Source organism: Ciconia boyciana, chromosome 25 (assembly GCF_034638445.1).
Source record: "Ciconia boyciana chromosome 25, ASM3463844v1, whole genome shotgun sequence".
Classification (NCBI taxonomy): domain Eukaryota; kingdom Metazoa; phylum Chordata; class Aves; order Ciconiiformes; family Ciconiidae; genus Ciconia; species Ciconia boyciana.
In genome coordinates this window covers 824688-837857 of record NC_132958.1, presented here as the reverse complement: position 1 = coordinate 837857, position 13170 = coordinate 824688, and the positions used below count along the sequence as shown (strand labels likewise).

The following is a 13170-nucleotide window of genomic DNA, read 5'->3' as shown; positions in this document are numbered from 1 at the left end:
TTAAAAAGCCATAATCTAATCTAATAAATGTATTTGAATACCCTCATGTATTTTCAATACAAATTCGGGATGCCGAGAGAACCTGATTTGTGAGGGAAATTTTTTTTTTTTTAAGACAAACCAAGATATTCTCATTTGAGGAACTGACAGCAGGTCTAACAACAGTCTTTCGGGAAAAAAATACTTCAACAACTGTACATTAGTAAAGCTAGAATTACATAAATGTGCTGGGGCTGCTCCTGCCAAGGTCACCCCGGCCCTCGTCGCCGCCTCAGCAGGGTTTTCCCGCCGTTTTTCCCGACCCTTACGCTTCTCCCCGTCAGGCGCCCAGTAGCACCCCAGAGCCCTCCCACCCGACGCCACCTCGGGTCTGCTCTTCTGCCCTCCGCTTCGGTTCTCCCGCACCTCAGCAAAAGCAAGCTCTTTTGTTCCTTCAGCAAGGGCTTAATTCCTGTCGGGCTGCCTAGGGAGTTTTCTCCACGTTTCTCTTCGGGGTTTTTTCTTCCCCCAGCGGCGCCACAAGCAGGCGAGGGTGAGTGCGGTCTGCCCTCAGAGCCCACGCACAAACCTACGGGTTTTTCACACAAATCGGTACAAGTGCTGCTGCTTGTAAAGAACCAAGAATATAATCACCATTTGGCATAACGGTATGTATAAAAAATGTCCCTTTGGACTTGCAGACTCGACTCAGTGAAACTGAGACCAGATTTAATTTAATACTGCACTTGCAGGACTGGTTAGAAGTGATTTTTATATATTAAAACCCCTCTTTTTAAAAATAATGTGCTGGATTCCAGTTGAAAAGTAATTTTGGCATCTTTACAGTGATTCCCTGCTATAGGCTCCGGTTGCACACAAAATGAAACTGAGCAACATGACACAAAAACCAAGTATGCAAAACCCTCCCTAACTGAATGGTCACCTCTTCCAATAAGTATTTACATCACCACAGAAAATAAGCTGAGGCAAGGTAAAAAAAAATTATTATTGCCACTTAAAATAAGATACATCCACAGACTTGCACATATATGTCATACATCAACTTGAACTGCCTATTTATTGTAAAACAATTTTCAGTGGCAATGTTGTATTCGGGCCATATATTTTGGTAGGCCCTATCATTACATGGTAACATACAGTACATTTTGGAAGGTACAAAGGCTCTTACTTACATTGTCTTTTTTTAAACCCTAGGCTATCTCTGGTCTTAAGTTTGATATGAATTGTCACAAGTAAGAGTACAGGTTAGAAAGCTACTATAAAACATACTTAATTTTTCACTGCAAATGGATTCTTGGCTGATAATTATCAGATTCTGGCAGGTCAAAATTTGCAGAAGTACAACCCCCATATTTATGAAGTAGTTACAGCAGGAAAGATTTCAGTGACATGCAAACAGGGATACAAATTACAAAATAATTTTATTTTAACACTGAACCGTTCCACACCCAATACTGAAAACATATATAAGGTGGATGGTTCACATTGTTCAGTCAACCTGCACTAGCATCAGCTCTGCAGTCAAGATGAACTTCCCTGTAAGTATGCATGGCATTTTTTTCCTTATAAACTAAAACTTTGATTCAAAACCCTTGCCTTTATCTCTCAGAAGTGCCTATGTCTGTCTATAGCAAAAAGATATTCTCTGGGGAGATTCTTTTCCTCCAGAGTGAGCAACTCAGACCCTATTAACCTAATCAGATGAAGCCGTAAGGATTTTTTTAAAGGTTTACCTATACATTATTCAATCTACAGGAAGCCTCATCCATGTCCATTTTTGTCAACGCTTTTGCAAAATGAGCAATGCAGTAATGGATCAACCACTTTCTTGTAATGCCTAAGTAGAAGAAATTTAAATTCCTTATCCTCATTCTTGTACGATATCTGTATATGACTGTAGAGGTCTCAGAAGCAACCTCAGTAGGTTACTTTAAGAGCTGAATCTATGCATCTAGTTTGCATTATTCTAGGGTAAAGCAAGGATGACTCACTTTAGGTGACCATTGTAATTCCAGTATGAAAGCGAAAAAGGATCCAAGGAGTACACTTAAACACCAGATTAGGAAAAAGGCACTAGGATTCTCATGACCAGATTTGTCAACCAGACCTGCAGTTACACTTTTGTTCTCGATTTTCATTTCAGATTCTGACTACCATCCTTCTTGGACTCTTGCTGACTCCAGCCCTTGCTGAGGACGTGAGTGTTGTGACCAAGTTACACATACATTGCTGCTGTTTCTATATTCCTTGCTTCTTTCCCCATCCCTTTGGGGGAAAGGAATCTAAAACTTTTCATGCATAAAACTCTAAAGCCACCAGATGACAGTTGTAAGAGACAGAAATTATTCCTTGAATCTATTACAAGAATTCTTACAGCTACTCCAGAATGCCACAGCCTTTTCTTTGTCACTTTGAAAGTACTGTGGTCACTAAAGGTGCTCCCTGTGGGCCAGCATTTATTCTATTATAGCAGTGATTTTGTAAAGCTTTGGGGAGATAACTAACTAACTTGAAAGTCTAAAAGTGTTGTTTAATTTTGTTTTCTAGTTTCAGAAAACTGGTATAAACGAGCAACCCATCACCACTCTAGGCAACCAGATTCTGAATGTCAATAGGCAATGGCGTGTGGTAACTATTGAGGAAAGGAGCACCTATGGGTCATGGAAAACCATTTGGAACTACAATACGGTAGGTGACAAGGAGCATGCTTTTTCAGAAAATGTACAAGGAGACTAGCTCCTATAAAGCTGACCAAAATACAGGACTTGTTTCATTATTCTGAACATTTTGAGTCCAAGTTCTGGGGCAAAAAAAGTAATAAATGCAGATAGTTTTTAATACAGACTTTATTCCAATCTTAGTTATTGAAGAACTGAATTCCTAGTTGTCAATAACTTTATTTTACAGGGCTATATTGCAAGCAAAGTGATGCCAGAGAGAGCTTGCTTCATTTCCGTGATGAACAGAAGGGAGATGCCTAGCTTTGATGAAGTTTCCAGACTGTCTGAAGAGAACAGGGTAAGATTAAAAAGGAGTAATTACTTGTAAAGTTGTACAGTAATACAGAGCAAACTGGTGCCAGAGACATTGCTATTTTCAAAAGCTTTTAAACCAACAGTTACTTTAAAAGCCATTTAGATCACACCATTGATTATGAAGTTGTATCGATTTCGATGACATTTTACATTAACATGATTTGAAGCCTTTGAAAAGTTAGCATACCCTGTTTCAGATGCTTGCAGTGGAGGGTTTTCATGTTTTTTCGATGTTGTAGATTGATTATTTTTATAATGTTTTAAAAGATTATTTAGATTGACTGCTTTTTAATACTGTTTCATGTTTAGAGATTTTTAGATTTTTGGCATGGTACTCTTCATGATCTCACATTCTTTGCAGGCTAAAAAAAATATTTTTTTTAGGCAGCTCTAGTTGAGGAAGAACAAATAATCCATTAATGAGGAAAGAAGTTAAATAAGGTTTCAAGCTGTCAAAACTTTTTCAGAAGAACTAAGCACCATATTAGCATGAGTTCAGCCCACAGAATTAGCACAGACATTTTAAAAATTATCTCAGCATTCAGCATACTAACCTTTTGTAGACACTGGCTTCTCTTGAAGTCTGACAACTGAGTCCTTATAAAAATTCTGGCTTTAAAGGGCAAGGCAGCATGGTGGGGAAGAAATGGTGGAGAGTTACGCAAGTACAGGCTTGAGCAAAAACATTCCCCTCTAGCTATAGTCCCACGCTTGCTTGTTCTAAGGTGCATCTCTGTGCCCCCTGAAGCTTATCTCAGCTCCTTGCTTACCTGCAAGAAGGAAGCATATTGGAGTGGGCTTTCAGGAACTCTTTGATAAAATTCCACCATAATTTTGAAAGCCTATTGTCAAACCTAGTCATCCCTGCTAAGTGTGTCTTTATCCTGGAGTCCATCAAGCTGTTTCTTAACTGTGCTTTTTCTTTCTTGAGAGGACGAGATTTTCACAAGTGGCAGGATTGTTTTTCTGAACAGTAATGCGGCTTGGGAATTTGCCATGGGGATGGTTTTTCAAAAGAAAGAGTAGGTGCCTCAATTCCCCTCCCCCCAGCTGCATTTTCTCTGAGGAACTTTAGGTTTGCAGGTTGCTAAGAAACAGGTTATATTAGGAAACCTTCAATGGCATTAATTACTTTTGGATAACAGTATCTAAAAATAGTTCTGAGTCCTTTCAATACGAAATTGCATTTTTCATTTTGGAACATTGCTTTGCAGATTCTACTGTTCAGACCTCCATTTTCCTTTAGGGCGTAAGAGAGCATCTCTATATTCAACAGCCTTTCCTCCATATTAATTGTATGAGCCAGAACAGGAGTCCTGTGGCTGTAGCTGAATAGTGAGAGATACAAGCCAGCAGGAAGCCTAGGTCAGGAGAGAAATACAGGCATCCAGACAACAAAGCGCTCAAGTAGGAAAATACATTTGAAATTCATTTGAAACAAAGCACTCTGGAACAGGTCAGAAAAAACTGTCCCACTAAAACACTCAGTAGTGTTTATGACCTCTTTGAGAACCCTTGCAAATAATTTTAGTGTAAATGTATCTGCCAAGTGTTGCTACTGCCCTCTTTGGTTCCCATTTTAGAAGACTGAATGAATAGACTTCTCGTTCCATGCTTCCAAGTTAGAACCTGAGTTCCTCTAGGGTGAGAGGTTAGCAAGTGACTGAGGGAATACTTTTGTAGGAGGTCTGTGTTAAAATACTGACTGCACTATTTTCAGCTGTTTAACTGAGTTTCCAGTTCTCTTTAGCCTCCCTCCACCTTGACTTCCTTAGAAAGATCTGCCATAGGAGCTATCTTCAATGCTTGCTAGTGGTCCCATAGTCACACAGTGGATTAAAAGACTGTACTAAATACAGTTAAAGTAAAACACCAAGCACTGACTCATCATTCCAGAAATAGGAATATGCATAGCATTACATAGATCAGTGCCTTGATCCTGCTGAATGATGTCATTTGATGTTTAGTACCTGCAAGGTCAAGAACAATTTGGAAGGGAGATCACATACATCATCGAGAGACCTGTCCGTGTCCCCACTTCTTACGGACAAGACATCTTCGTTATGTGCAGAGGACTCAGAACCTACATGACTCGTCAAGTTTACAGTGAGTGCAAACAAATGAATTATGTCTGTAACTAATCAGGCATGTTTTTTCCTTGGGGAATAATACACAAATGCTGCTGTTCCAACTAGAGATGGACACAAATCAAGAACCTCAGGAGTTGCAGAAAGGGTTCAGTATCTCTGCAGATCAGGACTGGAACAGTGTTGAGTCACAACCTCCATAAAGGATCTGATCCAAACCCTTACTACTCCTTTTAGTAAAGTTTAAGGTGGCTTAAGTTTTGGCCAAGAATTTTGCAGATTGACCTAATCTGTAATGCCAAAGTAAAGAAAAAGGGTAGTCCTAACAACCACTATCTTTCAGTACAGACATTGCTGATAACTTTACCGAGGAGTCCCGCCAAATGCTTACCTTTCACAATACTAAGCCAAGTTGCTTCATTCCCTGTAGGCTTTTCAGAGCTGGAATGATCCCATCACCTAGGAGTTTAAGGACCTACACTTCAGAGGATTCTCCAATCACGTCAAAGCCTGACAGGGCCCATTAACTAGCACTAGCATAACTGTATAATGCACAGTAATATATACTAACAGTATAGAGTGTAATAGTGCCCCTCTGTACTGGAAAACCAAAAGAATATTAAGTAGCATGTCTTTGTGATCATTCATTTCTGACTTAAAGATCCAGTTGTGTTTGGTGACTACAAAAGAATCTTTCACTCATACATGTAAAATATTTCTATTGCAGCAATTATTTAAAACATTGCTCACACAGAGCAATCAAAATACACTGTTGTAGAACGCCAGCTATTGCTATGGAGACTAGTATAAATCAACTGTCTTGCCGTGGGTGCCATAATCATAGTTCGATCACTTGCAATAGGATTTCTTGTATTGCAGAGAAGAAAAGAAATTCTTTTTAAATATCTATAAAGGCACTGAGTTTTACTCTAAGGAGTTAATCCTGAAGCACCAAAGTACTCTGAGCCTTACTGCAAGCTGATTGTCTGCAAACCCTGTCATGAGAAAGATGCTCTACAAGTCAGGCATAGGATGTTGCATTCCAACATAGCAGCATTTCCACCTACTCACTGCTTGCTTTGCTTTGATAATTGCTTTGGTACTTGAGATGGCTCAATTTGGTTAAAAATGCGAGTGCGATGTGCCAGATGTTAAGGGCTGCCAATGAATGCACAGATCACTTAACACCATCGCAGGTATTAGCTCATGGTATTTTTTTTTCTTTTCTTGTTTTTAAAGGAAACCAATATATACACAATGAAGAATCATGCAGTAAACTTGATGTCCTGCAACTTGTGAACCTTAGGTACTGTCGTGCCAACAACAAGATCTGAAAATCTTACCTTTCTTGAACCAAGTACAGATGCTTGGTAGCTGCTGCACAAAGCCAACCCCGATGCTGTTCTTCCCTGGCATCTCTTTCCAGAGTTTCGTTCTTGATGATTCGGATGCTGAAACAGATCAATTGGTGACCGTATCTTTCAAATAAAGACCTTTAGCATGGATTAACTCTGGCTAGTTTCTCATTACTATACCCTTTATCATCTATGAACACATCCAGAAAAATATTTTGATTGCATCCCTTCTACCCCTTTTGAGCCCTTAGAACGCTCTTTTAAAATCCTGCCCTTAACACAACACACCCATAGAGGTCAGCAAGCGTCAGAGTATGTACATTACAAATAAGGCATACAGAGTTAAGACCTTCCTTTCCCTTCTCAGAGAAAGATGCCTCACATTAAAAAAAAAAAATCTTGATTCATGTGGCATGAAAGGTAGAAAGAAAAAAGGAGGACTCAACAAATTTACCTTTTTTAGAGGAAGGGGAGTCTAATTTGTAGGATTTACACAGTTGTTCTGTTCCTAAAATAGAGTCCTTCATTTTTCCCAGTGCATAGCGAGGACTGGCTAGAGGCATCACATTGAGCACTCAGGTGGAGGAAGCTTTGTTTCGAAGATGCAAACACAATATTGATCCACATAAGACAGTGCAAGATTCCCAGCTGTCTCCTCCCAAACACCTCTAACTCAGCCTTGAAGATGCAAAAAAGCAGGCTTTGTTTTACCTCCTTAATGCTGCAATGGCACTGTAAAGGGAGATGAAGGATTTATTCTGTTTATGCTGCCAGGAACATGTAGAAAGAGTCTTTGCACTTTCCTGATAGCTAGTCCCAGATTCTCTGTATGTCCAGTCTTCCAGTAGTATAAATTTGATGTGAATCAAGCTAGGAATACAGTAATGTTTCTGCTGAATTAACGAGGGCATTTGACAAAGTGTTTACGTCAAATTTGTCAGCTCTAGGCTAAAGACAAACAATCCCCTGTCTACTTTGACCCAGCATGAAGCTTGCTGTTACAAAAAGTTTAAACTTTTCTTTTTGAACAAGTGGGGACTGGAAGGATGCATTTATCTTGGACTGTTGTCACCTAACAACAATTTTCCCCTCCCCAATCCTGCAGTGAACACCCAACCCCAAGTTTCTTACATGCTCAAGCCACTGTCAATAGAGAAGAATCAAAACTTTAGGGAGTAAGAAGCCAATCCCAAGCATTTGAAAGCAGAAAAGTTTAGAGGGCAATTAAAGTACAGTTTTTATAAAAGAGGAGGGCTGTTAAACACTAAAGCTTTAGTAAGGCGAGGTCTCTATTGCTCAAAACTTTAAAATCAAGACTGAGTATTCCTCTGTTCTGACAAAAACGGCAGGATGCCCTGGGTCATCCAGGTGAATACAAGTCTGTATTTAAGAAGAATGCCAGCCATACAACGTCCCTCAGTTTCTGTTACCCTCTCACTGATCCCCAGAAGCTTTATTCTGTAGCAGTGTGAAAGGATATAGAGTTCACTCAGACACATCTCAGGCAAAAGCATCTGAATTATCTGGATTAGCACACATCAGTCCTAGCAGAGGAGAAAGAGAGAGACAGTAGTTTGTTGCTGCTAATCTCTTTCCTTTTTGGTATTACACAAGTTGTTAATTCCTTCACACACCATCAGGTCTCATTTTGCTCAGGCTGAGGCTAAGTATGACAGAAAGAGGCAAGAATCAAAGTTTAGGAGGGATTTTCACTTATTTTTAGCCATTATACGGTATCCTAACAAAATCTTTCAGCTCTTGTCATGCCCTACTTTGCCTTCTTATTGGCATTGCTCTATTAACTCCCTTTCCAGTAGGGACTGGAATGAAACTTTTTAGTCGTAGTATGTGCGTTTTAATGCCAAATGTACATGAGTGAAAGAAAAGGAAACTTCAGCCACCTAACAAACCGAAGAAACTTCTCAGCAGCAACAAAAATAGACCTATGATGCTTATTGCAAAACTAGAGTACAAGCGATCTCAAGAAACAGCGTTAAGACAAGGCCCCAAATAAACCCGATGCTTCAATAGAAACTTTATTGCTTGTTATCAAGCAGAGCTGTTACATGTCTTGTTTCCACAGCCCAGAGTCCGCGCCTGCCAGCACACCCCCACAGCATATGTACACATTTGCTCCACACTGCTGGGATGAGAGTTCTGAAGAACAAATACAGCAAGACCAGCCTCGCTACAAATCTCCCAGCCCGTACCACCTTCCAGCACTGCAGAAAATTACTGCAGTCCAGCAGGTGACATTTAACAGCACAGAGGCCACAAAGACATCTCCCAGGCTCTGATATGCAAGGGATTTGGGATTTTTAAAAAGCCACAGCTACACCCTGCATATACTGTTCTGCAGCTTGTCCCATAAAATCTAAAGGATGTGCTAATAAGTGCAGTAATAAAGGCAGTAGACAATACTGAGTCAAAGGAGATCTGCAAACTCGATTAGGAGAAGGATAATTTGACAACACAGCACAGGCTGAAGAGGGAAAAGTTTTCCATTTATCACTCCAGTCCAAACTCCAGTGTGGAGCACCTGTCCGTATAATTAGCCTCTTCCAAAGAAAGTCTTCAAGGAAGAGCAGGGTCAGTTAAGATACAACACCTTGCCTCACAGATCAATGGTCACATTCTCCATGTTTACAGCACTTGAAAAGAGCGAGTCATTCACTGCAAATCCAACAGCATGGTAGGATTAATTTTTAAATGCTGTAGGATTATGTGAAATGTAGTCAGTAAAACTGAATCTTCCATTCCATGCGGCTCTGCTCCCTCCTGCTGGGCATGTGTGCTTATCCTTTTGCCTTAAAACCTGTGGAAACCAAACTGCAGAAGGTCCTAATATTTGTTTAAACAAACAGTGCTTCATCAGTGCTGTTTGCATGTTCACTTGCTCAAGGTTAGATGCATGTTTCTAGGTAATCCTTGTTACCTTAGACTTAATTGTTTCAGGATTCATGCACCTTAATGTCTCCAAGGGGTTAATTACCACTGTCTAAACATCTGATCAAATTAAACAGACTCCTAAGGAGAATACTGAGTCTGCATTCTTGTGAGTCACAGGGGACTGAGAATCCAGACACCTGTGCTGCGGTTTGGACTTGCTCATTAGAGCATTCAGACTTTTAAACTCAGGTTCTTAGAAAATACTTTTAACTGAGTGCTTTCATTTAAGAAGGGAGGTCAACCTCAGCCATCCAATTTTCAGAAATGCTGAAAGCCAGAAGCCCCTAATGATTTCCTCAACATTTCCTCCAAACTCAGGATCAGTGGGAACCAGGCTGATCATCTTTGTCTAAATTCAGTTAGAGAGAAAGATACCACTAGTGATAGACACCCCTTTGAGTCATCTGGGCTGAATTTTGTCCGGCTATAAGTGAACATAAAAACCAACACCACTTGCAGAGGTGCTGCAAGGATGCTCTAGCCCTGGCAAAATGCTTGGAAATAGTTAAAGGCAAACAAAAGCAATATACATGCAACAGAGGAGGGAAGCAGAGGAGGGAAGGCTGTTGAGAAGGGCATAGCCTTATTACACAACCCTATTTCCTACAGCACTAACCAGAGGGGGCAACAGCTTGTCTGACTGCACCCCCTGCTCCTAGGCAGGAATTGAAAAACAAGACTTGGAAAGCAACCACATGGCCTTCTTAGATTATGGCAGAATTACTCCCTACACCATATTTTATCCTATTTTATTTAATACATTACAAGCAATATATTTTCATCTGTATATTAGCCTGATACTCCTCTTCAGGAAGAGGTTACATACATATGCAGATTTAGCAGCCCTCGTTAAAAAAAGCTAGTGGAAGGAACTCTAATCACCAGAAAAATAATGCAATACAGCCTTGCATGTTACAGCAGAGGCAAATAAAATCAAAGCAGGGCAAAATCAAATAAAAGCAAGAGGCAAGGGAGTTCTTGATCCCTCGAAAAATCAGAGCAAGCCAGGGAAGAAAAAACCCTTGGCCACTGGGTGTCAGCATTGAGTTACATGTTGTACAGTTAAACTGTAAAGGCACACAACTCGTACCCAGAGAAGTCTGTTGTCCTCCACCACGTAAGACAGCGCAGCTCTGCTGATACTAGCAGAGCTGTGCTGAATTACACCATCTGAAAATACGGCCAGTGAATTTAAGGACATGTCTACACTGAAGACAGGGAAGTAATTCCTGCTCAGTGATGATATATTTGTGATAATAACATTGGTCGGCTGTCATGGTTTAGCCCCAGCTGGCAACTAAGCACCACGCAGCCGCTTGCTCACTCCCCCCTGGTGGGATGGGGGAGAGAATCGGAAGAGCAAAAGTAAGAAAACTCGAGGGTTGAGATAAAAACAGTTTAATAGGTAAAGCAAAAGCCGTGCACACAAGCAAAGCAAAGCAAGGAATTCCTTCACTACTTCCCATGGGCAGGCCGGTGTTCAGCCATCTCCAGGAAAGCAGGGCTCCATCACGCATAGTGGTTACTCTATCTCAGCTGAAACCAGGACATCGGCACAGGCAATTTGTGACGTCTCGATTATGCATACAGACTGCTGTAACAGCTTCCTGAAGTGCCATGAAAACTAGGGAATGTGATTTTGAGGTCTTGACAGAAGCCATTATCCACCATACGGGTCAGACATTTGTGAGCAAAAGGAAGCCACCCCCAAAGACACCCAAGTGAGTGCTCACAAAACCCACACGATGCTGTCATGTGCTACGTCCCACCCATCAGCAACACCACTGTTACCACAAACGGACAGAACCAGCTGCTGCTGCTTCCAAGCTGTGAGTTTCAGAAAAGGTCCCACAGATACATATAAGGGAGTAGATGATAAAACAAGAAAACCTGCTGATACCACATCCCCCAGCCATTTACATATGCAAATTCTATTCACACACCAAGGGCATCTGTTGGAGCTTAATTAACCATTGACCCACATAGGCAATTAAAACACCTTACTCCTGTCTCTTTCACACAAAGAATACAACACACCCAGTCTCTCTAAGAACTGTTAGGTCTTTCACACAAAGCTATGGTCCTCGTAATATTTTTGTTTCTAGCATTTTTAGTGAGGGAGGGACAGACAGAAATTCCAACACCCCCTCCTGTCTCTCACATGAGCTTCCTATTATGGAGCTGCTTTTTTCAGAGTGTTGATGCTGCTATTACCAACTCATAAACAAAAAGACACATTCTTGAGATAGGCATATGAAGAGGACTAGCCCTGAAGAAAGTCAGAGTTACAGCACAAAGCATGGTGTTTCACTTTGTCAGCAGCTCCCTCCATCTCAGAGTGCTTTAAGCTTCATCTGATGCCTCATTCCTTGGCTTTTCCCCAACTTTTCCTGGGCCTTCTGTCAGCCTGAATCCACAGCAACACAGAGAATCTGATCTCCTCCTCCATTCCCCTGCCTTTCCCTCTGCTAGTTTCAGGCCAATATTATTTTCCTGAGGTACAGCTTTTTTTTTGTTTTTAAAACTCTACATATTTGTTCATCTCAAGGCCAGTCAGAAACAAGTGAGAGAGATTATCAGTCTGCTTTTAAATCTTTAGGCAGACACAGGCTATAAGCTAGTGACAAGAAGATACTTTAGCTGGCTGTGGTAGAAGCCCTAGCTGTACCTCAGATCAGAAGCTAGCCCTTAGTACTTTTCCAAGGTTGCTCAAAAGCAGCACACTGGTCCCCAGAGAGGAAGCTTTTCTTCTACCCTTCCTATTTTTACATCCTCCATTCAGCTCATTTTCTTTTAAAAGACTGAAAAAATCCATGGAGTAGTCTCATCCCCTTCCTTAGGGCAGTACAATGTTCCAACACAGACACAAAACTCTCAATACATAACCCCATGACTTATGCAATTCAAGCTTCATAACTACAAACAGATTTGTTCCAGAGCACCCACATGAAACTTTAAAATCCCCAAACCCTCTTCGCTTACCTAGCATACCTACACTGCCTACAGGAATAATAGCTCTGCACTTTGGTATCTCCCAGCAGCCTCATCTCACAGGATTTAAGCAACCAGATCACTCAGATACGAAAACCAGCAGGCAGCGGCTCCACCTCTTTTTCACACCTACCCATAAAGGAGCACCTGCCCTCACATTTTGCCTGCCCAGGGCTGGTGCGGGTGCTAACCCTCAGCTTGGGCAGCATCACAGCTACCTCAGCGAAAGGCTCTCATACACGTTTCTGACATTGTGCCATGTTTCTGTTTGTTGTAGAAAGCCTGATACCCTGACATAGATCTTTTGCCTCTGCAGTAACGAGCTGCGTTACTAGTCTCCTTTCAGACTAAGAGATAAATTGAAAGACTCACACCCACACTCCCAACTCCCCTTGAGTTTGAGGATGGAAGCCCAAAATACCCATCTACAAAACACCTGGTTCTGCTCCTGTCCAGCCCTAGAGAAGGTTTGACTCCCAAGGGATCTCCACTTCCTTCAGGTCTGATCAGGATTTGGCAGTAGGACCGAGGAGGTACCATTTGCCCATGGCTCTGTATTACCCACAGTAGAGGTGATGGAGCTGGTGCATTTGCTGAGCACAGCCAGGTGTGGGAGGGAGAACACTCCCAAAGGTTTAATCATCAATGCAGCAAGGTGCCTGAGTAATTTGTAATCCAGATGTTTCTTACTTCTGTCAAAAGGCTGTTATCATGCTGTTGGTCCTTTTCCCTATTCTGCTGCTTTTCCTGGTC

The 13170-nt window shown here is 41.3% G+C and overlaps 2 protein-coding genes across 2 annotated transcripts in view; one reads left to right on the top strand and one right to left on the bottom strand.

Annotated features, from left to right (window-relative positions):
• Positions 1-13170, bottom strand: part of GKN2 (gastrokine 2) — a 30944-nt gene that overhangs the window by 14745 nt on the left and 3029 nt on the right. Inside the window, exons 2-3 of the mRNA XM_072846004.1 lie at positions 6466-6573; positions 3590-3648 (exon numbers count right to left, since the gene is read on the bottom strand). Of these exons, the coding sequence (XP_072702105.1) occupies positions 3590-3648; positions 6466-6538 (132 nt within the window). The 5' untranslated portion in view covers positions 6539-6573. The remainder of the gene's footprint in view (positions 1-3589; positions 3649-6465; positions 6574-13170) is intronic.
• GKN1 (gastrokine 1) lies at positions 1476-6616 on the top strand. Its single transcript, XM_072846005.1, has 6 exons — positions 1476-1538; positions 2144-2197; positions 2548-2688; positions 2908-3018; positions 5003-5141; positions 6362-6616. The coding sequence occupies exons 1-6, from the start codon at positions 1476-1478 to the stop codon at positions 6454-6456; spliced, it is 603 nt and encodes a 200-aa protein (XP_072702106.1). The 3' UTR covers positions 6457-6616.